Raw genomic sequence first — 13,233 nt, 5'->3', positions numbered from 1 at the left:
CTAATCTCGTTGAATAGCTGGTTCGGAGACCTTGTTTTGCTGTAAAAAATGCGTGCATTGCGCTCCATCCAGACTGACCAGCAATGAGCAGGCAGCTCATCGGGGACTAGAGCGAAATAGAGAGCGAAATAGAGAGTGTCACGAATATTTGAATTTAAATCGGAGAAATAAATATATGGTAAAAAATCATAAACTTTTTTTTCTGAAACAGGTTCCTCCCCTTCTTCTACACAGCTTTGCCACTGCAGCCCATGTCAAAGGACCTGGTGTTGGTTTGTAGTAAGACCTTGTTTATTTTTTGGGTTTGATTGTAACATAGTCTAATACTAAAATAAATTATAGATTCCGTTAGAAAACTACGAGGCAATTTTATTAAACCTAATTAATCTATCATTAGTAAATGTCTATTGTAGTACTATATTAAAATCATGGCACAATTAGGTTTAAAAAATTGTCTGTAATTTATGTGTAACCTGTGTAATTGATTTTTCTCATAGTCTAAACATTTAATGTGACAAGGTGATTTTTTCTGTTTTAGGAATTAAGCAGGGCCTAAGTAGCTCCTGGAGACTCACGGTTATCTTCTGTTCTTTGTGAGAAAGGAAGGTGACATTTTGTCCAAGGTAGTGACATATAGCTAAATTTCTTGCCGGGAGACATAGCTAAATTTCTCGTTCTTTGTTTCTCTGCTAAACTGTAAGCCTGTAATATATAATCTTCTAGACACTCCGATGCAGAGCAATAGAAAGGGAATATTGGATAGAGACGAGAAGAAAAGAAAACAAGAGAAAATGATGTGACCATGGCGAGGCACTAGATGTTCTCCGTATTACTCTCTCCTTCCTCTCCAGAGGCGGCTCCTGTTTCCACGGCGAGCGGCGCTGGGCGGCTGCCGGAGCCAACTCTACCTCTCTAGTCTTTAACTCTATCCTTGGTTCCCCCACCCATCTCCTCCCCAGATCACACTCCAGCAAGACCGGCGCGCTCTTCTCCCTTTCGCCGGCGAGGGCTTCGGGCTTCCAGCGAAGAGGTCGCAGGTTTCGACCATTGCGGACTCCTAATTGGCATTTCCAAAGGTAACTTTTGAATCTAAGATTTGGAATTAGTGCGCACAAATTCTGGTGAGTCTACTCACACAGGTAATCTGTTCTGCATCCCAATCAATTGTATTGCACTGCATAAATCATAATAATCCTCCCGTGACATTTCCACCAGATTTAAGTTCATGAATTGGGCAGGGATATGACTTCAGAGGGGCACACAGAACAGTGCAGAATAAATAATGGTGCGGGGAAAAATCGCATCAAAAACAGAATAAGGTAACCGCATCAATTGAACCACAAATTTCCGGTTTCCTCATTGAATCTATTACACAGTGAAGAGTGGCATTCATACTTGGTGGTTTGGAGTAACAAGATGATAGTATGTTGCATCCTAATGCTAGGCATTTATTGCAGCAAGTGTGTTAGGTTTATCCGTCTCAGATTCCTTCGCTAAATTATGGCAGCATGTTCTTCCAGTTTCACAGGGCAGGATAGCTATCAGCTGAGAAAAACGGTTTAGGTGGCACCTGTAGATTCTGCAACCTCCCTGTTAGCATGTTCACCACCTTTGTCATGGTTGGCCGTTTTTTTGGGTTCCACTGAATACACCATAGTGCCACAGTGGCAAGCTGTCTCATTATCTCTTTCTCTTCTGGTGTCATTTCCCTAGCAAGTGCCAAATCCTGCCCAGTGATAACCTGTTCATAGATCCACTCTGGGAAGTAGACCTCGTTTTGGCTTTCAACACTTGGGTCTGCGCTCCTCCTTCTGCTCACCATTTCGAGCACCAACATGCCGAAACTGTAGACATCTGACTTGTAAGATATCTCTCCAAAGTTTCGAGAATATAGCTCTGGCGCAATGTAGCCCATTGTGCCTCTTGCTGCAGTCAAGGTAACAATGCTTTGGTCCCTTGCGCACAGCTTTGCAAGGCCAAAGTCTGAAATCTTCGCGCTGAAGTTATAGTCCAGTAAGATGTTGTTAGGCTTGATATCAAAGTGGAGGATACGCTGGTTACATCCTTGATGCAGGTACTCCATTCCTCGGGCAATGCCTAATGCAATATCTAGCATCTTGTTTGGTACTAGTTCTTGAGATATATTAGAATCATGTGAGAATATATATTTCTCCAATGACTCATTAGGCATGAACTCATAAATAAGGGCATGCCTTGATCCTTCAGAGCAAAAGCCAAGGAGGCGGACAATGTTTGCATGGTGGATTCTCCCTATAGTTGCAACCTCATTGATGAATTCATCTCCCTCTCCTTCAGAGTTTTCTAGCATCTTGACTGCCACAGGGACTCCATTTGGTAGCTCACCTCTGTACACACTTCCAAATCCACCCTGTCCTAGTTTAACCTTGAAACGTCTTGCTATCTTCTTTACTTCTGAGAAAGTGTACCTTGTGGGCTTTGATGTGCCATACGTTTTGAGAAACATTTCTACCTTGAGATGTATCTCTTCGTTGTATCTTGTTCTCAGTGAAAGATAGAGTGCAGTCGCCACCATTGATAAAAGAACAACAAATGCAGCAACCGATGAGGTAGCTGTTTATGCATAGAATAGGAAATTAGTGGATTGCACTTTTTCTTGGCAGTAGTCCCATGACCCACATTTCATAGACACAGATAGACTCACATGTCATACACTCCGAGTGTCAGATTTACAAACGTCACATGTTTGGAGTCCCATTTTTACAAATCTCCCAAATTTTATTGGTGAGAAGTGTTAGCTCAGAAAAACAGAAGTAAAGGAATATGGTAGGAAGACCCATCTTACCATACAAACTGAGGAAGGAACATACTATCAACACATTCATTAGGGTAGAAAATATAAAACCACCGCTTGGTGGATGTAATGGGCTAATAAAATCTAAAGACCAGAGTAGTGAAAAATAACACTTTGTATGTAATAGATAACCTTGGTTATTTTTCTTTTCTTTTCATTTGAATGAAGATTTGGACTGAACAATTACCTGCAATTACTTTTGCACGTGAACCTGCAAATAACAGACAAGAGAGAGAGAGAGAGAGAGAGAGAGAGAGTTTAGTTATTAAAATATGGAAATTGACATTTTGACAAAGAAAGTTTAAGTCCAGCATACAGGGATATGGCTGATGGGTATAGTGCAATATGGAAGACCCAGATCACCAGATCCCAGCAGGCTGGTCTTTAAGTTTTAGATTATGTGGAACTAGCTATGCTTTAAGTATATGAATATATTTATAAATGAGAAATGATCCCTACACCTTGTTCAGTATATATCATAAGAAGCAAGTTGCTCAGTGCTAACTATGGTCACTAAGCTAGATGGTATGGCAGATTAAGAATTGTTAGGATGGGATAAGGTGGACTAAGGTTACAAAATTATCTATATATTGTTAAGGTATGTGAGTATAGTGTATAAGGACATTTTAGTCTTTTCCCATTGTAGTAAGTTTATATGCTACTTTGAGCCTTATCCAATGGATCAACTGTTCATACCCTATTTTCTTCTTTATTGAAATTAAGATCACATTTTAGATCTATCTTAACCTCGACACCCATCAAAATAACCAAGCAGCATCTAACTTCAGCTCTTTTTGTAACACACAATCGGCCCAAATTACCTGTCTACCTTGAACTGCTTTTACAGGCAATCATAAATAAGAATGCTACATTTGTGACCAAATAAGTTTTTTTCCCTTCAGTAACGTTGTGCATGAATTGCTCAGGAGCTTGTAAATATTGTTTTCTTATTTATCCGATATGATTGCCTGTGTTTTTCTGAATGTTAACGATAGGTGGAATGTAGTGTAAATTGAAAATTGTAAAACTTGGAGAAAATAAACGGGATGGTGCTTGTTGTAAAGGGGTTTGCGTGGTTACAAATAATACCTTGATGCATGCAGAATGTTTGATTCCTTTGTGAGCTGAATGCGCAGAATTGGCCTTGTTCTTCACACTTTGAGCAATTGCTGGCAATTCTGTTTGGATATGTTCTCCAGTTGACCTTTGTCTCAGAAAAGTTGATGATTCTTTCTGCCGTTTCTCTGAACGAGACCCAGTCATTAGGGAATGGTACCGGAATGGGGAAATCTGAGACGGCCTCACAGTCCAGTGGAATAAGAGAAATGGGTACATCATAATGCACCAAATAGGAGAAATGGGTGTTGTTGCTAAGGCAAGAGATGGGGCCAGCAATATAATCAGCGGCAGCAGGGAGACTAGTTGGTGCAAATTCTGTTGAACAGCTTATTATAGCTGCAGTTTCGTAGTTGTAGCAAGGATCACCGTATGCATCTTCACAATCATAATGGTCTACAGATTTTGGAAGTGCGCAGGGAGACAGGGAGGAGGATGAGGAGGAGGGATCTGTGACTGCGAGAGGGACAATGGTCAGGATAGCTCGGCTATAATCCATGGCCGTCACTCTGTATGGGCTTGCAAGGTTGGAGTATTTGTTAGTATGTAGGATGGTGTCTTGGCCGGAGCAAGATAGCTTCATGCATGGTAAGCCGCATGAGGATGGTATTTTGCCACTGTTGCTGGAGTTGAGATGGAAAGGGAACCTGATCTCCGGGCCATGCTTGCTGCACCGTGCCGGCGGGCAGTAGCTGAAGAAATCTTTGTCCTCCCACGCTTTGGCCTGCAGCTGCAGGTCGGCTCCAAGAAGAAGATACACCAGCAACACGGCTCCTGCAGCAAGGGCAAGTTCACTCATCTTAATTATTAGTATCAGTTTCTGTCTGAGTGGTAATGCAAATGGATGGGGTGATGGATACGAAGGGAAGAGCAAGGCAAACAGAAGATATACTCCTGCCAAGCATGTGCTCTGTAGGAATGGCCATCCAACTTTGACTGCATCAATCATCATCCTGCCATGCAGACTGTTGGGATTCCAACGCGAGACTGCAGTCCACTGACGTACTTGACTAGTTCAGTTGACCGCTTCATCCCTCCAATAATACTGCAGGCTGGGCATACCTGATTAGTAGGAATTCACCAGGGAAGAAGCTGCAGCCTGCAGCCATGGCAAACTCCATTGCATCTCCTCGCTCTAGCTCTACTACTACACTCACTTTGCAGAAAGCTGTACTTATCTGTTCTTTGCTTACAGTTGTTGGAGCAGAAGTTGAAGGGCAAAACCTGCAGTGTTCTCCCTCCTCCTGTGGTGATCTCCACAACATATCCTACCCTTTCCGTCTTGAAGGCGACACCCGTGAGTGCGTCGGTGCTCCTCGTCCATGGTACAACATCTCCTGTAGCAATGGCAAGGCCACCATCCAGATCAACACAAGAACTTACTACGTGACTAGCATCAACTATACGAGTAAAGACTTCATGGTTGTGGATGCCACCATTAACGATGTAAACAGCAGCTGCCCTCTTCCTCGCTCCGATCACATTCCTTACAATGGTTATATCGATTCTTATGGCTATATCGATTTGGCTACTTCTTCATATCATTGGGCATGCTTTGTGAATTGTTCCCGAGCAATAACAGATAGTAGGGCGTGGTACAGCACCAGGTACAGGCCAATTACTTGCATGCCTGCGAATTGTTCATTTGTTTTTATCCCTTCTTTGTTACCCTGTCCTGTTGGAGAGCTTCAACCTTCTTGTCGATATTTGGCCATGATTCCCTTTGATACTAGGCCTGCAATGAACGACTCACAAATCTCGCAGCTACCGAATGCAAGTTACAGAAACATCATAGGATTCATAAGGAAGGGATTTCGTGTTCAATTTCCAATTGATCTTAATTACCGGAGGGTTCGTATGAGCACATGCCTGAAAGATTCAACGACGTGAGTCTGCTCTCATATATATATCCTGCTTCGATTACCTTGTGGCTCCATTTGCTCCATAACTAGTATCTTTTCCTCAAATTTCTATTTATAAAAGAAGACGTGTTCCCTTCATTGCAACGGTGTGATTTGCAGGTACTTCAAGCAGCACACATCTCGTGCAAGCATTCAGAATTTAACCCGTGCTCTTTTCTGGAGCGAAACATACTCTGAAGTAGACTGCAGCTATGAAGGTGCCCCCACAAAAGACTTGATTTTTTTGGGAATCATAGTATCGGCTATTGACATCACCAAGTTACATTTTGGTAGGAGCTAATTACTTGTTTTTAGTCATTTCGGTGATATTACACGTGTCTTTACACACATATTCTAACTTGTATATGCATATTGGTTTGTTTGAGAAGTTTTATTCAGGTTCGTATTGGCACCGCTCGTGGTATTCATCTTCCTTGCCCACAAGTACTGGAAAACAAGGATCACGATCGACGCAGTAGAGAAGTTCCTCCGGATGCAGCAGATGATTGGTCCAATGAGGTACGCCTACACAGACATCATTGCAATTACATCCCATTTTCGAGACAAGCTGGGCCAAGGAGGATATGGCTCTGTATATAAAGGTGTGCTGCTCCCTGGCAATGTCCATATCGCCGTCAAGATGCTGACCAGTAGCTCCAGCTGCAACGGAGAAGAGTTCATTAGTGAGGTCTCAACCATTGGCAGAATTCACCATGTGAATGTGGTGCGTTTGGTTGGGTTCTGCTCAGAAGAAATGAGAAGAGCGCTCGTCTATGAGTACATGCCTCGAGGTTCGCTCGACAAGTACATCTTCTCATCAGAGAAGAGTTTCTCCTGGGATAAGCTGAATGAGATCGCTTTGGGCATTGCTAGAGGGATCAACTACCTGCATCAGGGCTGTGAGATGCAGATTTTGCACTTTGACATCAAGCCACACAACATCCTTCTTGATGATAACTTTGTCCCAAAAGTTGCAGATTTCGGCCTTGCTAAGCTGTACCCAAGGGATAAGAGCTTTGTCCCAGTTAGCGCTGCACGAGGAACTGTGGGCTACATAGCTCCTGAGATGATCTCTAGAAGCTTCGGTGTCATATCAAGCAAATCTGATGTTTATAGCTTTGGGATGCTACTATTGGAGATGGCTGGAGGAAGAAGGAATGCAGATCCTAATGTGGCAAACTCAAGTCAAGCGTATTATCCATCACGGGTGTATAGGAAGCTGACTCGGCGAGAAACATGCGAAATCTCTGCCATTGTCGACATGCATGAGCTAGAGAGGAAGCTTTGCATTGTTGGACTATGGTGTATTCAGATGAGATCGTGTGATAGACCGACAATGAGTGAAGTGATAGAGATGCTTGAAGGTGGTAGCGATGAACTGCAAGTTCCTCCAAGACCATTCTTCTGTGATGATGAGCAATTCCCTGGAGTGGATTCGTACCATCGATCGTCCGACCTGACGGCAATCTCTGAGGAACAGGACGACGACGAAAGTATATGTCTGTTTCAGAGCTACAAGTAACTTAGTAGATTTTCAAATGATGAAGCTTGTTTGATGATTGCATTTACTAGGCACGTTCGTTTCTGTAAACGTCATTATGCTGAGACCAATGTAGTCCGTCTTACTTATCATGTAAGAGTGAGCTTGTACTTCCTACATCAAGTTACTTTTTCGGTCAGTCAAAACTCTTCAAGTTTAATAAGTTTATAAAAATATATATTAATATTTACGTGTGGGTGCTTAATCAGTTTCATTAAATCCACCGTGGAATATATGTCTATAGTATTTTATTTTGGTTTGAAAATGTTGTTATATTTTCTACGAAATTAAAGAAAAATCTAAAATGACATTATAAAATGAACGTACTGGGTTCTATTTATCATAATGTTTTGCTAACATCATTGAATATTTTTTAGAGTAATTTTTACAAAACTATGTATACTTTAATTAAACTACCAGATAACTACATATCTGAAAATCTTTCAAATATAACTATAGTAATTAGAGTGTAGTAAGTACTTCCTCTGGTCTTTTTATTTGATGCCATTCATTTTTTATCTACGTTTGACCATTTGTCTTATTTAATTTTTTTTGCAAGTTACTCTTAAAATTCTCAGTAATAAAGATTAAACATGGTGACTTCTTTTCAAGCTCTCTTTATAATATTTTTTCGGGCTATCTTTATATCTTTATATTATAACTAGTTAAATATTATGGATTTTATGATGTGTTATCAAATTCTTTTATATAGAATAATCATCTTAATTTGAATTTATATGTAGATATCAATCTATATTTAACTAGTTTTTAATATCAATAAATTTGAGGACTAAATTATAAAACTATAGTGATGGTAGATGGTGGTGGCCGAGTATAGATGGATAACAAATATATCATGGACGTGTAAGTTGTTTGTTGAACTTCATATATGGAAGCAAATGAGTAGCTAGCTAGCTAACCCTCAGCGTACGTCGCAGCCAGGGGGTGTTTAGCTGGTGCCATGAAATTTTTGCATGTTATATCAGATGTTTGACTGGATGTTGGAAGTGGTTTTTGGACACGAATGAAAAAACGAATTTCATGGCTGGCCTGTAAACCGCGAGACGAATATTTTGAGCCTAATTAATCCATCATTAGCACATGCGGATTACTGTAGTACTTATGGCTAATCATGTACTAATTAGTCTCAAAAGATTCGTCTCGCGGTTTACTACGTAACTGTGTAATTAGTTTTTTGTTTTATCTATATTTAATACTTATTTAGATATCCAAAGATTTAATGTGATGTTTTTGACGAAAATTTTTGAGACTAAACAGCCGCTTACTATGCTTAGGATCCGAGCAACAATTATCTAGCCTAGATAGTAACATACACTTAATATCCCAGTCTCACAAATCTGGTCTTTCTGCCGTTCATAACAAGTGGGGTCAAAAGTGTGGTTTTAGCACTTCGATTAGACAGGTGGGGTCATATATGTAGTTGCAACAAGCGCGTTCTAAATCTGTCGACTAATTCTGATCCACTTGATTTTTTTTTCGGTGCTTCCTCGCCTACCACAGCTTCCAGAGTGCTTCCACCCTTTCTAAAATGACATCATTTGTTTGTCTGTATAAGAGAAATGCATATTTACAAGCGAAAAATAATTTATTACATAGATAAAACTTTTATATATGTGTTTTTAACGATCTAAAAACAAAAGCTAACAAATAAATTATGATGGAAATATCTCAAAATTAACTTCAAATTTAAAACTGAAAATTTAAATTTTAGCTATAAGCTAAGCGAAAAGAAAAGGATGAAACTGGATATCCAGAGTAATAATTGAGTGTAACTTGGTTATTTATAGATATGGCTAATTTGCATTAGCAAATTTATTAAAACGTAGATGCAGAAATTTGGAGTAAAAGTTTCCTGGCATGGAGGGAGTAGATCATAGTGGGTAGATCTGCAAGTGTATACAACCATCTTCACCCTATTTTTTCATTTGTGTTTATAATTATAAACCAAAAATTATTTTTTTTTAAAATTAAATTTAGACTGGACTTTGGGTCTACAAGTGTATGCCATGATGACGCTTGCCGAGCCCGTGCTCTAGGACATCAAGATTTTTCTCACACAAACAACTCTGTGCACTCCCAATATTGCTCCAGGCTAAGTACACTTAACTTTGTAGTTCTGTAACTTATTGGTATGAGTATCTATTAAATCTTATTAAGCCTTGGACGAGGATGTTACATTTGCCATCCTTTCTCCTGCGATATCTCTGGAACACATGGTTTTCCTTTTCGCCGGCATACCTTAGAACAGAACGAAATTACTGGTAAATCATGAAATTGATCAAAATCAGTGACATATGGTTGTGTTCTTCTTTTAAAAAAACACGAAAGATTATTTGATATTTTATAGTTATTTATAATATAAGCGATAATTTAACTATATTAAGTTAAAAATATACTGTATAAACGTAAAATGATTAATTTCCAGATAGAGACATTTTTCCTAAAAAAAACCAACTGTTTAATGATTCAGGAAACTTATACTTAAAAGGGACTAAACAAAATAACGCTGCCATAATAGCTTATCTCTTCGAAAAATCTGGCCATCCAGACTTGATTATCGACATCGTAGACGGGTAGACTTGCTCAAGTCCACTCATGTCCAATGTCACTAGCGATTAACATATCATACAATGAGAACGGCCGCTAAAGTTAATTTCCGTGTAGAAATTTAGTCCTTTTGCACACAGAAATGCTTATTCACGCGCGAGCCTTTTTCTCTTTTTTTTCCTGGCGTGTACTGTACACAGTCAAAAGTTTGCAACATGCACGTAGTTTATCATCTCCATTTTAATTCAGTACTGAGCCATTACTGTTGTCTTCGGTCGACGACCTTGACTGGACGTCACCCTCAAACCTTGACCGAAACTAGTATGCTCTATATTTCTTATTTTTGTTACTACTTATATAAGATGTATTTAAATTTATATGTTTGTTTATTTTTTTAATAATGGATAATTTGGCTTTGACTTCAGCCACTTATTACAGTCTGAGGTTCACGCATAAGAGCAACGCCAGATTGACTAAATCTCTAGACAATGGAATCTAAATATAAACAAACCAGAGAATAATAAATAAAAAGAAATCCTGTTGCTATATATTAAGTATGTCTTGTTAATGTTTTTAAAATTTTTTAATAACTATTTACATGTTATTTAAGAAAGGAGTGAATATTTCGACCGAGTTATGAAAACATTTTCATGTTCTTTTGCTGACTTTTGCTCGGTGTGAAGAACGAGTCCACGCGGTGGGGCCTGCAGAATACTGTTCTTCATTTCCTTTTTTCCCTCTTGTTTTCTCCGGCGAGGACTGATCATAATATTGGAAGGCAACAATGATAATTTGCTTAGCTGCATGCCTCGGGATTTCTTCAGAAGTTGAAATTTTCTTTGGTCGTCATATTCTTCAGAATCTATCTGTGATAATATATTTTTTGGGGAGTAGCTATACAACATTTGATGGTTTTCTGAGCGAAAATCTTTCAAATATAACTATAGTAATTAGAGTGTAAGTAAACAAATATAACTCTAGTAATTAGAGTGTAAGTAAATATTTTCTTTGTTTTTTATTTGATGTTGTCAACTCTTAGATCGTTTGATCTCTCATCAGACTCATCTTATTCAAATTGTATATAAATATATAAAATTATAAATCATTTTAAAATTCTTTGTTATAAATTAAATAAAAAAATTAATAATTATATATATTTTAAATAAGTGATGATAGTAAATAAAAAAGACAGAGTGAGTAATATATAACTCACATGTAACTTGACAAAACTTAACTTGCACGCAGATGGATGGTTAATAGACAGATGTCCACTCACCAGCTAGCGTCACTTCAGGAGATTTTTAACTTTTTACCACTATTTACCATATCCTTTTAATCCCTCTCGCAGCTACGAAATCAAAATTTTCTAGAAGAGAATGTTTTTTTAGCAATTTATATGAATCTCGAGACAATTTGACGGTTAGAAGTTCAAAAATTTTGGGAGAGAAAATCCGTTGAATGCTTTTTTTTCTTTTAGCAATGTAAGGCCCGTTTAGTTTGTAAAAATTTTTAGAACAAATGACAGTCGTTTGACCAGATGTCGTAAGACGTTTTCGGACACGAATGAAAAACCGAATTTCACGGTTCGTCTAGATACCGCGAGACAATCTTTTAAGCCTAATTAATCCACCATTAGCATATATAAGTTACTGTAACACTTATGGCTAATCATGAACTAATTTGGTTCAAAAATTCGTCTCACGATATCACCCATACCAATGTAATTAGTTTTTTATTTTATCTATGTTTAAATGCTCTATTTAGATGTCTAAAAAACTGATGTTTTTGAAAAAAAACTAAACAGAGCCCAACTCCTCCCAAATCCGTCTGGAATTATCCATGATTGGACAGTTTTACTGAAGATGCCAGTCTTTCCCCTTCCAGATGGTTTCCTTGTACCTTTTTTCAGTGTTCAGGCCGACTACGGAACGGATTTCCGTTAAGATAAAATTATGAATCAGAAGTTGGTATAACTTGGTATCATCCTCACGTGGCAGCACGGAAGACGCTAGCGAGTGTGGCACTGGTAACAAACAAGCATGGTGTTTTTTTTTTGTTGGGATGCTGTTGGGCTATATTTGTTGGGTTTGTGCGTCAAAATTGGGCCTGTTAACATTTACGAATTAATGAGACATGAGGACCTGTTTTTTCTATTTTGTATTATTTTCTATTGATTTTGTGCAAATGAATCTGAGTTTGTTTGATCAAGATCGTGTGGATCAAAATTTGACAGAACCAGCCCCTTTTTCTGGCGAATCCTATCTAGGCATACGTCACAACAGCGAGTGATTTTGAGAGGAAAATCACAAGAATTCTTGACATCACGTCTTCTTTTAAGATTCGTACTCCAGTTTCCTCTCATCTCTAGTGCATTTGGGTGATCTCCGGCGAGCTCTAGGGCCTATTTGATAAGCTTTAGATTCTGAGAAATAGCTTTTGTTAGTCAGCTTTTGAGAATCTAGAAAAATTTCTAAATCCAGTTTCTTCAGCTTCTGGATTCTTAGTTTATTTTTCAAAATCTGTAACTAAGTCGTGGATGTTTAGGGTAGTTTCTATCAGAAGCAACTTTTATAAAAAAAAATATAGCTAGAGGAAACTCTTCAAACATGGCCCTAAACTCAAATCGAGAAGCCATGGATTAGGTTTTCAGTGTTAGGGTTAAGATTGAGATTGGTGAAGGGGGTGCTCAGTGCTGAGCTGGCGGCCGTGGGCCCGTGGCAGGTTGCAAGGCGAAGACCCTTGCGTTCCATGCACAAGCCTTACCCATGCAAGTACGAATATTATTTTATTTACATAAAACCTACTTCCTTCACAGTGTAACTCTTTCTAGCATGACACATATATAAAGTATATACATTCATCCATCAATAAATTTAGACATAGCTAAAACGACTTACAATATAAAACGATTACAATATTAAACGGAGGTAGTACATGTTAGTTACATTATAATTACACTATATAAGTCACAGATGAGAGGGAGACAGTGAAGTATGCACTATTTTTTAAAAAAGAAAATCCACTGTACATTACTTTAGCACAAGTTACTCCCTCAATTTCCCTTGAAAATTAGTTTTGTCCACTTTTTCCTTAAAAATAATTTTTAACATACACTCGAATAATTGTGAGCCGTTTGTTACTTTAGATCATTTTATTATACTACACCAGTAATAAGTGTGGTAGAAATTTTATAGGAGTAAAACTTAAACTAAAATATATAACATTATGATAAATTTGTATGTCATATATCATGTTTAAATAGATAAAATGATAAA

General features: G+C 38.4%; 1 protein-coding gene and 1 pseudogene across 2 annotated transcripts; one reads left to right on the top strand and one right to left on the bottom strand.

Annotated features, from left to right (window-relative positions):
• Positions 1–1,310: 1,310 nt before the first annotated feature.
• Positions 1,311–4,792, bottom strand: LOC102707064 (annotated as a pseudogene).
• On the top strand, positions 4,745–7,536 carry LOC102707342 (rust resistance kinase Lr10-like). 2 transcript variants are annotated; one of them, XM_006643664.3, is made up of 4 exons: positions 4,745–5,556; positions 5,683–5,835; positions 5,971–6,140; positions 6,240–7,536. In XM_006643664.3, exons 1-4 carry the CDS (start codon positions 5,057–5,059, stop codon positions 7,370–7,372), a joined length of 1,956 nt encoding a protein of 651 aa, XP_006643727.1. In that variant the 5' UTR covers positions 4,745–5,056; the 3' UTR covers positions 7,373–7,536. The 2 variants fall into 2 exon arrangements, with proteins under 2 accessions (XP_006643727.1, XP_006643726.1); XM_006643663.3 differs by having other exon boundaries at positions 4,745–5,835.
• The last annotated feature ends 5,697 nt before the right edge of the window (positions 7,537–13,233 follow it).

Source organism: Oryza brachyantha, chromosome 1, assembly GCF_000231095.2.
Source record: "Oryza brachyantha chromosome 1, ObraRS2, whole genome shotgun sequence".
Taxonomy (NCBI): domain Eukaryota; kingdom Viridiplantae; phylum Streptophyta; class Magnoliopsida; order Poales; family Poaceae; genus Oryza; species Oryza brachyantha.
The sequence above is the reverse complement of the archived record's forward strand: the minus strand, read 5'-3'. Positions and strand labels throughout refer to the sequence as shown.

What these genes read in the sequence shown, in the direction of transcription:
- LOC102707342 (XM_006643663.3), top strand. Translation starts at nt 5,057, where the DNA reads ATGGCAAACTCCATTGCATCTCCTCGCTCTAGCTCTACTACTACACTC. An exon ending in TGCCTGAAAGATTCAACGAC is followed by an intron (nt 5,836 to 5,970) that starts GTGAGTCTGCTC and finishes TGTGATTTGCAG; the next exon opens with GTACTTCAAGCAGCACACAT. An exon ending in CATCACCAAGTTACATTTTG is followed by an intron (nt 6,141 to 6,239) that starts GTAGGAGCTAAT and finishes TTGTTTGAGAAG; the next exon opens with TTTTATTCAGGTTCGTATTG.